Genomic DNA, 13,186 nt, shown 5'->3' on the forward strand with positions numbered 1-13,186 from the left:
AAAATGTCATCCTCCAAGAGGATGGCTGCCTGTGTGGCCAAGTTACACTTCTTTCTGCTGCCCCTGCATGGGGCTGAGGGATACTCGCATTTTCACAAATGAAATGTCATCTAATTCATTGCACATTTATTTCATGTTAGATACCTTGCCTAGCTTTCAGTTAGCCCTGGCAGCCAGATTGCTAATTTGCATAGCATCAGGTATTGTCTGCTTTCCCCAGGTACTACACAACAACCACAGACCTGTTTGTTACTTTGAAATTCTACTTTGCAAGCTCCTGTTTAAATGTTTCAGGCTGCAACACATTTGAATTTGAGTTGGGTAGCCCTGGGGGTGCTGAGAAATGGTGGGGGTAGGGAGGGAGAATATCCATAAAGAGTGACAAACTCCGGGGGCAGGGCTCTTTTTCTTCTAAAATGTCTCAGTAGGGTCCTGAGACTTAGTCTCTCTCTCTCTCTCTCTCTCTCTCTCTCTCTCTCTGTCGGTATCCCACAGTCCAATCTAATTGAGCAACGGCCTTGTCATGGCACACTGCTGCTGCAACAGGAGGGTTAACTCATTCTGTCCATCCTGACATTTGCTTTCTGAAGGGCCTCACAATATGCAGTTTACGTAATTAAATGCAGGTCACATCACTGCCTCCCTTTTCAAACCTGTCTGAGACAGTGGGTTCTTTCTAATGGTTGGCTCCTGAACACGTGATTTTTAGCAGCTAACTGGGTGTTTGTTTTGTTTTGTCATTGTGTACAACACTTCTCCCCACTAAAAACACCAGACCTCAGCATACTGAAAATCTAGTCTGAACATCTGGGGGAACTGTGGGTTTTCTGATAGTGGACACACAGTGACAGAGACCCTGATTCTGTTAAGGGCACTGAAGCAGCCTCCTGGTCATGGTTAGTACTTTCTAGTTGTCATCCAGCAAAGTTCAATCCTGGGAGACAAATCCCTCATGTCACATTGCATGTGTCCCTTCTCCTCGAGTTGGGATGAGCTTGTCAAAAAGAAGGCAAATCTTTAAAGTGACCTAATACGAGAGAAGTTCCAGGAAGGACTAAAGATAACTCTTATCTATAGTGTCCATTTTAAACAATAGATTTCTCTGAGGGAATTGGGAGTGATTATAATGAGTTTGGATTTAGTTTAACCCAATGCTGATTTTGCACATTACAGAGATTTGTCATCTTTAAGTCATGTGCCAGATGAATGCTCTGAAATAGATGCAACTTTGTGTGAATTCTCTATCATGCAGCAAAATCTGATTGCTCTATTAATAGCCAAAGTTCCTGGCCTTGGCAAGGCAGGGGGGCAGCATTTACAAAATTCAAAATTCATCCTCTCTGCATAATTACTTGTGAATCTCTAAGTGTTCGAGCTGAGAAATGAGCCAGGAACTGGAGCAGCTATCCCTCCGCATCCCTTTTAATATTGTTCCATAGTCGTCATTTTCTTGTGTTTTTCTAATTACTGCAAAACCAATTGTTTTTAAATCAATTGCCCTGGCTCTTTGTAATTTGTTGGATGTAATCACCTTTGAAAGAAGAGAACATACTTCTTTGCTCAGGAAACTGGGGCTTGATTAGATGAGCATCACCAGGGGGCTGGTTTCCAAAGCTCTGTTTGGTGCATTTTGAGGGTGACTAGCTTAAGGAGGGAGAGGCTGCTGTTGAAAACGAGCTCTATAGCACAGTGGTCTATAGACCGTAGCGGGCTTTAATGTGAAGTAAATTTATGAAACTAAAAAGAACAGGGAATTCTTGATCCTGACTCTGAGGAGCCAACAGTATGGCCACCTTAGACAGTAGAATGCACCTGTTTAGGTGCTAGATTGTCTCTTCTCTCAGATGGTGCTTCAATCCTGTATGTCTGATGAGAAGCACCCAGGGAGCAGGGCTGTATCCCTAACCTGCCCCTAACCCCCATATACTCCACTGGCCTGGGCACGGAGTGAGAGATGAACAAACCAAAATAAACTAATTTAGGCACCAACTCTTCTTCCTTGCTTTTATTCTTTTTGCCAATCTTGTTTATTAACTAACCAGTTCAACTTGGAGATTTTCAAAGATCAAATATCAGATGAGCACAGGTTCAAAACCTATGTTTCTTCCAGACGTGAAGGCTGTAATGCATTTTCATCAACAAGAGTGACTATGACAACAGTTACCAAATTTGGACAGAGATTATGAAAATAAAGCCAGAAAGCATGGGGCCATTTATGGGTAACAAAATAAGATTCTGATATGCCTTCAACAGCTCCCATGAAAAATAATCGTTGAAGACTAAGCTGAAATTCTGATTTCTTGAGAAAAATTAGAAAAAAAGGATTTCATGCTTTCTCTGGCACAGCCCTCAGAAAAGATAAAATGTCCTCTCCAACTTCTCTCTGTAGGTAGTTGGTCTGGGTCTTTCTCTCTCTGTGGACAAGGAAAGGCCTGGAAGGGTGATGGATGTGTGCACAAGAAGCAATCCAAGGCCTAAGCCAGTCCTGTGAATTAGTGTTGCATTTTTATTCAACACTTATGATATTGTTTAACATTTATTAAACACCTCTCATGTGCCAGACCCTGTGCCAAGGGCAGAACATGAATGAGAAGCAATCTTGGCACTAATGAGACAGCTGAACATGTAAAGAAACAAGTATAATTTCAAGTGCCAAGTGACAGAATTAAATACAGTGTTTTACAGGGCAAGACACAAGGAGGAGTAATTAGGTGTAGGTGATATAGGAGCATCTGGGAAGACTTCCTGGAGGAGGTAAAATGAACTGAGTCTTAAAAACTAAGGAGAAGTTACATGAAGGTTACAGAAGAAGGGTGTTGGTCTGAAAGCCATTCCAGGAAGGGGGACCACAAAAGCAAAGGCACAGAAGCCCCCAACAGCATTATATGTTCAGAACAGTGAAAGCATTTTGGCGATGCATAAAGTCAAGACATGAAATGAAAAAAGATGAAGTCAAAAAGGCTTGTGAATTTTGCTAGAGGAGGAGATTGATTTTTGTCTGTGGGTAATGGAGAGTCTCAAAAGAGGGTTTTTTTTTTATTGTTGTTCAAGTACAGTTATCTCCATTACCCCCCCCCACCATTCTCCCTCACCCCACCCACCCCCACCTCCCACCCTCAATCCTACCACCCTTTGGCTTTGTCATGGGTCCTTTATACATGTTCCTTGATGACCCTTTACCTTCTTTCCCCCATTACTCTTGTCTCCCATCCCCTCTGGTTACTGTCAATTTATTCTTTAATTCTAAGTCTCTGGTTCTATTTTGCTTGCTTATTTGTTTTGTTGACTAGGTTCCACTTATAGGTGAGAACATATGGTATTTAGCAAAGGAACTGATAGAATTTTGCACCTTGGTGGCAGCATGGGCAGGACTGGCAGTGGGCTGACTGGAGCAAGGGGAAAAAGGAGGACAATGGGGCTGTGTGGGCCAGATGAATGCACCACGGCAGAAAACAGACAGGGGACAAATTTCAGCAGAATCTGGGAGGGAAGCCAGTGGGACCCTGGCATACCCAGATGGGAAGAAAGAGTCAAGGAACACCCCTAGCTTCATAGCTTGTGTAGTTGTCCCTCAGTACCTGCAGGGGATTGGTTCCAGGACCTCCCCCAGATGCCAAAACGTATAGATGCGTAAGTCCAGTATATAACATGGCAGAGAACAATGCAAACACACAGCCTTCTGGGTCCATGGACTTCCAGTCAAAAATATCTTTGATTTGGAGTTGGTTGAATCTTTAGATGCAAAACCTATAGATAAAGAGGGCTGGAGGGATGACTGTAGTCCTAAAAGAATGATGAGACCACCAGTTAAAACAGAGAACCTGAGAGGCAGAGATTTCTAGAGAGGAAAAGAGGCTTCATTTTGGATTTTTGCCAGAGAGATGCCTGGCAGTGTCAGTAACGGTGGTGGGCAGCCTGGTAGATGAGCCCTGGCAGGGAAGAAGTCTTGGCTAAAGATTATGTTTGTATCATTCAGGTCTAGCAGGGTCAGCTATGGTGAGACTCCTCCCCTCGGTCCATCCAGAAACTGGAGCTTCACTGCTACAACTCCCCTGGGTCTGCCCCCACCCTGCACTCTGCATCTAGTTCACTCTCTCTCTCCCCGCCTCTCCATCTCTGTCCCTTGCCCATGCTTTCTCTGAGTCCCTGTCTGCAGGAAAGGGGCAGGCATATTTGTTATGGCCAGCTTGGCAAATTACTGTGGGTAGCTCTATGAAGACAAAGCCACAAAACTACTCCTGTCTGCAACCTAACCCGCTGGGCCACCTACCCAGCTCCTAAATCCTGCTCCTGCTGCTAACTCTGGGCTAACAGCCTGGACTTTTGGTACATATTTCAAAGTGAAGCTAAAGAAACCAACCTTGAAATAAAAGATGTATATTTACTTTAGTATCTTATGAACCCAGAGGCAGGGTTTTGGAAAGCAGGTTTCTTTTGCTATATTCAGGGTGATTCGAAGAAGTGAACAGGCATGAGAAATCAGGAAACGAGGGGTCCCAAGGCACTGTTTTAAAGGTAAGCACCCCCCTCCCCCAGGCATGCTGTGAGGCAGGGTGAGTGGCTAATGACTGAGCAGCCAATGTGCAGGAACAGTAAGGAGGGAACAGAATGGTAACTGAGGTCCCTGAATATGCATTTCCTAGAGGCCCTGGAGGATAGATTGCCATTGTCAAGTGTCCTCCTCCAACTGAGGGAAATTTCAGGGGACCAGGGAGAGAGTGCATGTTTGAGAAAGAGCAACTATCTTGGAGAGCATCCAGTAAGTCTTCGAGATGTACTGGCAAATTCTATCCTGCAGGTTGGGACCTCTATAATGAAACCTTGTTACTTAAAGCAGGACTGGGGTGGGAGGCAATTGCACGTTCACAGGCACACGTGGTAAAAACAAGGCAAAGCCGTGATTTGAAGGGAAGAATATCTCACTGCACACCCAAGGCACTCACTCCTTTTAGTGGTTTTGCTCCCAATTGTTTCTATCTTCTCCGCAGATCAACTTTGCCAATATCTAAAAAGTTAATGGTGCCGCATCCACCTTAAATGTTTCTTTCTAGGATTTGTTGGAAGTCAGCAGGTACCCACAACAGTGCCAGCTGTCTGCACTCAGTTTTCCCTTTCTAGCAGCAGTGTCATTAACCAGAGCTGATCAGCACTCAGCTGGGTCAGGTGTTTTGTGTGCAGATGACAGAACTCTGACAGTAAGTTCACTCTGAAAGGCAGCTTCTAGGAGTACTCTGCCTAGACCTCACTGTCTTCTCCCAAGAAGTACCGGTTGCCCAGATTCTAAAGCAATGGAATGAAAGAAGCACACTCTTTTTAAATAAGGATTTACTCAAATAGAATGAGCAAAGTGAGTAGGGAGAGGAACCACCTGAGGCTGAGGCTCACTTCATTTTACAGAAGATAGAGGGGGAAAAAGATAAAGGAGCAAGTTGAACAAGTTCACTGTTCCCCGGGATCTGCAGCCATCATTTAATATTTATTCCTATTGCTGTGCACAGCTCATCTGGACGAAGCAATGGTAAGAACATGAACCCTGAAGTAAGTTCTCCCATATTCTGGTACTCCCTTGTTCAGAGTCAGACAGTTGTCTTAATCTTGTTTCCTTTCTCAAGATGTTTTCAAGTTGCCTTCAGACCATCCTTCTTTACCTCTATCACCTCTTTCTACCCACTCCCCACTGGAATCTCACTGCCAGAGGGAGAAACAAGACCACTAAATATGAAAATTGTTACTCTTTTAGTAACAGCCACATTTGGAATCAAGAATATCTCTCTTACATCTTTCTTCACTTAGTTTCTAAGACACCACCCACCCTGCTCTCTTCCTCCCTCACGGCTTATTCCTGCTCAGTTTACTTTGCTGGCTGTTCATTATCTCCTTGACCTCTGCAGCTGGGAGGACATGTCCTCTTCATCAACACTCTCTCCCCTCCTCATCCCATCTGGACCCAGGACCTTAAATGCCATCTACATTGCTGACACTCAAATTTACATTTCCAGACAGGACCTGATCTGTCAACTGCAGACCACCCACCATTTACTGAGTACTCCCACTTGCCTAACAAGCACCTCAGACTCAGCATGTCCAAAATTAACTGCCAATCTGCCTCTGCAAGCCCCATCCTCAGCCTCCTCTTCTTCAGTCAGCAGAATGCTATCCCTTCAAGGAAGCAAACTGTGAAGCCACCATGGACTGTGTTTTCTTTCACCGCACTGACAATCTATTAGAAAACTATGTTGTATTTTTAATTAGGTCTGGAATCAGACCATTCTCACCCCTTGCACTGTGTAAGCCATGTGTGGCTGTTCATATTTAAATTTAAGTTAATAAAAAATTAAAAATAAAATAGAGCAAAAAAGCATGACTAGTAGAAAAATTACAGCAAAAAATTTTTTAAAAATCAGTTTTTTACTCTCACTAGGCACATTTCAAGTGCTTCCGGGCTGCATGGCAAGTGGCTGTGGCACCGGGCAGTGCAGACCCTGAACACTGCCATCACGGAGGAGGGCTCTCCCGGACAGTGCTGCTCGCTCCCTCCACTGTGGCTGCCTGGTCCCAGCCACAAACATCTTTTGCCTGGATGATATAACAACCTCTTAGTTGATCTTACGTCTTCAGGCTTTAAAAAAGGGCAGCCGGAGTGCTCCTTCTAAAACATTGCTCTTCAAGTTGTCCAAAGGCTCCCACAGATGTCTCTCAGAGAAGAAGCAAAGTCCTCAGAATGGTGAGCAAGGCCTTACCAGCTCTGGCCCCTTTTACCTATGCGACCTCATCTCCCAGACTGCCAGCTTGCTCTCTGCCACAGCTGCACTGGCTGCTTGCTGCGCTCCCTCCGCCCAGAATGAGCCTCCCCAGACAGCCTCCCGACTTACTCCCACCGCTCCTTCAACTCTCTTCTCCAACATCACCTTCCCAGTGAGGCTCTGGTTCAGCCCGCTCCATTTAGTTTTCGCTCTTCCCCTTCCTGTCTCCACTCCCAGCAGTCCTGCGTTCCCACCCTGCACCCGGCTTTACTCTTCTTGTCCACAGCACTGATCTCCTTTCAATAAACTAGATACACTTTCCAGTTTATTATATGTGCTTTTTTAACTGTCTGGCAGGGATTTTTGTCCATTTACTCACTGCTGGAAAGCTTGCGTAGAAGAGGCTTCCAGTGATTATTTGTTCAATAAATGAATGGGGTTTTAGAGCTGGAAGGAGCCCTGGACTTCATTCCTGGATGAAGCAGTGGAGGGTCAGTGAGGTGAGGTTATGCACTGTGGACAGGTTCAAGGGAGGAGCTGGAACTAGGAGCTGGAGAGGTAGGGCCTTCACAGGGCAGGCCCTATGGCCCTATGGCAATGAACTCCCCTTCCACTTTATCCATCACAACCAGAGGGACACTGACAAACCACAGAGAGCTAATGGGGACAATAACCTAACTAAAATGCCAGACATGTTTGCCACTTTCTTGCTGGTAAGCCTCAGCAGCATTCAACCACTGGTCCTGCTTCTGGAGGACTGCCAGGAAGCAAGGGCCAGAATGGAGCCCCTGGTCAGTGGGCATTCATACATGCCCCTCTTGTCTCCACCTGTCACAAATGCCAGGACTCTTGGAAAAATGGGAACACAAATGGTTGCTAGATTGCATTGTCCTCTAAAGCAACATTTTAATCTTGTGGGGTTTTTTTAAGTCACAGTTTCATCATTTAATTGCTAAATTAGTATTTGAGAAAAAAAGTTGATTAGTACAAAAAGAATAATTCCTCACTGCATCATTAAAATATTTCTGACAATTCAGAAGAGATTAGGAGAAAAGCAGACCCCAGATTACATGTTGTGTTTGGGGTGCATCTGTCCTCTTGCATCTGTAAGGAAATGCCATCTGAATACACATATTTTTTAATGCCTCAGGATAATGATTTTTCTACTGCCAATTCCCATTTAAATAGAAATAGTGTGAGGGAGTTTCAGCCTCATAAACAGACCTGTTCATAATGGCATGGCTAACCGGTCCAGAGCTACACAGCATGGTGTGAGCAAAGAGCCTAGAAATTCTATCCAGGGCTCACTGGATGATTTAACTTGCCAAAGGATGTAATTAAGAACAAACTTATCTTTATAGTCATTTCTTCATTACTGAGATAGCTCAGTTAGAGCCTTTTTGGGAGATGCCAGATTTGGAAATATCCTTACAGACTGCACTGCAATGTCATGAAGATTATACCAGGAAACAAATTGATGTACACAGACAATCTTCTGTATGTGCCAGAAAATTAGATCTCAGGAGCGACACGGAGTTAAGGTGTAAAATCAAGGGAGGAGGTGGATGCAGAGCTCAGTGAAAGGCATACTCAGTGGCTTCCCAGACAGAGGAGCCTGGACATCCCGTGTATTTGCTGTGCGTTACCTGGGGTGGCGCTCTTCATTGTTTTCACTAATTTGCCCCTTCCAGCTCCAAAACCATTATTTCCATAGTCTGGTCACTGTCACTATCACTGCCACCACCAGCAGAGTACGAACACATTCTGGGTACCTTGTCCTAAACGAGTAATATGAGACTGTTAAGGTTATTCATGCAAATGCAACCAGGGCAGAAAATGCTATGAGGACGTGAAACAGTTCCTATTTGGCTGTTGCTGTGTGCACAGAATGCCGTTCCCACTGCCCCGCCCCCAAGCGCAACTCTGTTCGCCTGTCTGTCTGCAGAGCTGGCGCAGTCTGCTCATTTACCACAGCTGCAGAAACAGGCCTGCGCTAATGAAGCCATTGACCACACGGCCACTGTGCCAGGCGTAGGAAAGGCCCCACATTACCTGCTCTGCATTTTGTACACTTCTTTATGGGGCCTTACTTTTCTCAAGTGCCTGTTAGAGTTGCTTCCAAGTATAATGGCTTATTTGTTTAACTGATCTCATCATTGGCTTTCAGTATCTTAGTGTATGAAAAAATCAACCTTGGGAACAAAAAAATAAATGTTTGCGTAATGTATCATTTTTCCTCCAGCCTCTGAAAGGGTGGGAACTTTTAAAAGCACACAATTGCTAACCTGACATAATCCTTGAACCCACTGACAGAGAGCACGTCCAGGGACTCCATCTCCCCTTTTGCTCACGCGCACACAGCCAGACCCACCAGGGTGGTACCGGGGTTGTGATCATGCCATCTTCAGGAACTGTGCCAGTGGTGGGTACTCTACACTAGACAGTTTTCCCAAGCAGGACAGTGGATCTAGGACTGCACTCCCGGGTGTTGAATCAGGGTGTTTGCAGACTGCCTTGTCAGAGCCTATTACTGCCCACACATCCCAGAGGGTACAGTCGCAGATATATGGGATGGGTCTATAAAGTCTCTTAGAGAGAGGTCATGTGGTGGAAATGATAAAAAACACATTTTAGGATATGGGCTCTTTTAGCTGTGGTTATAAATTCAAGTACTTATTCATTTCCTTTATTCTTTCATTCATTTACTCAATCATCCACCCACTTAACAGATGTGTATTGAGTATCTAGTTTGTGCCAAGTCATGTGCTAGGTTCTGGGGGTATGGAGCTCAATACAGTAGATACGGCTAGTCTAGCAAGGGAGATGGCCACTGAGGATAACAAGTCTCCCGGCTATGGTTCCAAAGAAGCCCCAGTTTAAAGTTCCCATGGGACTCCAGTAACATTTCTGGGTATGAGGAGATGTATTTTCTCATCCCTCTATTCAACAAACACGAATAGAACCCAGTACCATGATGGGTACTGGAAATATAAAGCTAGCTGCTGCTGTAAATGTTCCCTCCCTGGCAGTCAACAGAAGAGTTCTAGGTCATGGTGGTGACTCTTACAATACATGACAGGACTTCCAAAGGGCCAGGCTGGTGGAAGATAATAAGGAAGGGGACCCCAAAGAAGTGTGTGTTCAGGGGATGTGGACGTTGGGTGAGGAGTACCCTGCCATCACATGTCTAGGGGACATCACTGAGCAATTCTCTCTCTTTCTTGGGATTGCCAGAACCTCTTTGCCACTGTTACCACCTGTTGTTTCTAAGTGGTTTCCCCATCCAACTCTGGGTCTCATTTAGGGTTTTCTCCCTAATTTGGGGATGGGAGAGCCAAGGCAACAGAGCAGTAAGGGTCATGGAAGGGTTGCAAAGCTCTGGTACTTGGTCCTATGTCCTTCCTCCCACCCTCTCATGTTGGGTACCACCAAAGATACCAAAGTGAGCCATCCCCAGGACAAGCTGAGAAACAGTGAACAGGCTGGGTATGGCCTGCATAATTAGCTGAAACTGGTAGATGGGAGGAGGTAGGGAAGGGAATACCAAGTACCCAGAGGGATGATCAACAAGTCTCTGAAGCATGAGCTCCTCCCTGGGCCCAGTCACACAGGAAGGGCCTGTGTGTGCCTTCTCAGGGTGGATGAGGAACCCGTAGCACAAACGACAGAGATTAACAAAACGCAGGTCTCACTGTCCCTGGCAAGTCATTAGACTACTTCAGGCCTCAGTTTATTCATCTCTAAAAGGAGTGTAATTATACCTGCTTTACCTGTCTCATGGGAACAAGTTAAAGGTTAAAGTCACTGAGGAGATAATGAAAAAATATCATCCAATCATTCTAAATGGTACTCTTACAGCTCAGGAGAGTAAATATCTCTTCCACAATGTCTAATCGGGGCAAGACATCCATATCTGAAGAATCTGGGTGCAGATCTGTGACAGCACTTTGAATTCTGCCCAAGAACCCAAGGTATTACTGAATAATTCAGGGCCAAGACCGAGCCTTGGACCTAAGCCTTTAGTTACCAAACCAACAACAAATTTGACTTAAAATTAAATCTATCACAAACGTGTTTATGGAGTTTGCTTTTCATGGTCAGAACCAGCAGGTAGAGGCTGCCCTCCTGTTGGTCTCTGCCTCACCTGGGCATCTGCAAGGGGTTCTTCAGCCCTCCAGTCAGGAAGCAGCTCCCTGGCCATGGTGTTTTCAGCATATTCGAACGATGAGCAAGGCTGAGGCCTTGCCACTGCTTCGTTCTGTTTTGGGGAATTGATTTTTCCTAAATGAGGAAATGTAAACAAAATTACAGTCAACTTTCTTTAGCTCTATACAAATTCAGGGAAGAGAATGGGGAAGATATTTAGAAATAATAAAAAGATACAAATATGGTGAAAGCTGCATTTCCCAACATTCTGCACCCTGCAACTCTGTGTTAACAGACACGTCTGCATAATTCTGTACATCTATAGAGGATGTCCATCCACCTTGGAGACCAAAAGGCAAACTGTCTTCAGATCACATTTCCATAAAGTGTTGATAAGCTTTTCACGCTAAGGAAAGGTTCAGTGGGCAAACTGGGAAACACTGACGATTGATTTCTCAAATAGTGTTATTCATCAAATAACTAACAGTTTCCTTTTTGGAGAGCTTCTCAGAGCCTTCATTGTGCTAATGGAGAAAATCATAACTTCTAAACGGCGATTTAAATTTGCAGACTTTCCCCAACACGTTTGAGCAGGGAACCCTGATTTCCCTAGAATACCTGTGAAGATCATTTTAAATGATAATGTTAGGAAACCTTGCTCAGAGGTCCTTAAAAATCCTGCAGGGCCATTCTTCTGAAGCTTTGATTTGCATGTGTGGTCAGCTGAGCTTTCATTAAATTGCAGATTCTGATTAGTAGGTTTGGGGTGGGGTTTGAGATTCTGCATTTCTGACAAGTTTCCAGATGCTGCTGATGATGTTGACCCATGGACAACATTTTCAGAAGCAAGGATGTAATTAACACAGAACAATTAAAGTTCCTTCATTACCCACAATAGTAGATTAACCTGCAGAGTGTATTCTATCTCATGCCAGAAAGGAGATGCTGTTATTATCCTCCAGCCTTGATGGCTATTAACAGGACATGCTGAGATAGCCTGTCTATATCATTTTGCTTGTGAGAAGAAGCAAAGTACATAGCTATATTTTCATCAATGCTGTGAGATTTGTACAGTTACTTCCATTTTTGATACGAGGATAAGAGAAAAACCAATTCAAATGCATACATTAAGTAGGAAGTGACTGCTCTAAACCACTTTCCTTTTTGTTCCAGCTGGTTCTCCATTCCTTATTTTTTTTAATGAGTAACCAATGGCTACAGAAAAGAGAGAAGCCTTGGAAATCTGGCCGTGCCTCCGAACCAGTGACACTATCACTGGGTGGACAGAAAGTGTCGGAAGGGCGAGACGAACATATCTGGCACCATGTTGACCTCACGCTTTGCCATGTGCTACTTTTTAAACAGCTCTTCATGGCAATTTAATTAAGACACAAACTGGTGATATGAATATTGCAGCAAGATCAGAACAATCTCCTTCCTATCCCCTTCTTACAAAGCAATTCAAGGCTTGTGGTTTCTATTCAATTTGTTATAATGACAGTGTTTAATCATGGCGTCTACTCGGCAGACCGCTGCTGAATTGAGGTCACACATGTGACTATTCAGGCATGAAGCACATAATCTATAACTAAGATTTTGCCCCTGAATCTCTGGCGGCTGTGTCATTAATTAACAATGCATTTATTTCAAAAATAATATACATTGCAGCATTTCAATACATAGCCTTGGCTTGAAATGAGCAGAAGTTAGTGATGGAACATTCATGCAGTCAGTGTTACAGAATGAAGGAAGAACTTGGCCAATCATATTCATTTAAGGATGTTTAATTAAAAGTCTTCTTTTCTAATTTTTCAGTAGCCTATACTATAATTTTTACTTGCAGCTCCTTTCTCATCATCAAATAATAAATGAAAGTCTTTAGAGTGCTATTTCATATGCTTACGTATGTCATAAATGTAACATAAGCCATACTAGTTAAAAATTATGTAGTGTCATCTTGAGCGGCAATAAATATTTTTAATCTTGAGGGGACAATAGAAATTTTGACCCTTAGCCTGGTCCTGTCTTTAATCATGAAAGCTTGTTTCAACTGATGGTAACCAGAAACAGTGCTTCCAGGTGGGAAGGCTCACTCCACTCTATTGCAGTTAATGTATAATCTACTGCTGATGAATCCACCTAGGTATTTTTTTTTAATCACTCAACATATGAGGATAGGATTATGTCAGAAGACACACATGTCTGGTTAGAGGGCAAACAACATTTCACTTCACGTGGCTCTATATTCAGAATTGGTCTATATTCCAAATTAAGTTTTAAATGACAAAAGCCCATAT

The 13,186-nt window shown here is 43.9% G+C and overlaps 1 protein-coding gene across 4 annotated transcripts in view; it reads right to left on the reverse strand.

Moving 5' to 3' along the window:
- The window catches only part of NCKAP5 (NCK associated protein 5), a 995,643-nt gene that overhangs the window by 43,204 nt on the left and 939,253 nt on the right, over positions 1-13,186 (reverse strand). For 3 of the 4 annotated variants that reach the window (XM_053666799.1, XM_053666798.1, XM_053666801.1), the window contains one exon: positions 10,888-11,024. In XM_053666799.1, coding sequence (XP_053522774.1) covers positions 10,888-11,024 — 137 coding nt within the window. Of the gene's footprint in view, positions 1-8,389; positions 8,522-10,887; positions 11,025-13,186 lie in introns of all 4 variants that reach the window. The other variant, XM_053666800.1, reaches the window with a different exon arrangement.

This window comes from Artibeus jamaicensis, unplaced genomic scaffold (assembly GCF_021234435.1).
Source record: "Artibeus jamaicensis isolate MK-2021 breed Jamaican fruit bat unplaced genomic scaffold, CSHL_Jam_final contig_1284, whole genome shotgun sequence".
NCBI lineage: Eukaryota > Metazoa > Chordata > Mammalia > Chiroptera > Phyllostomidae > Artibeus > Artibeus jamaicensis.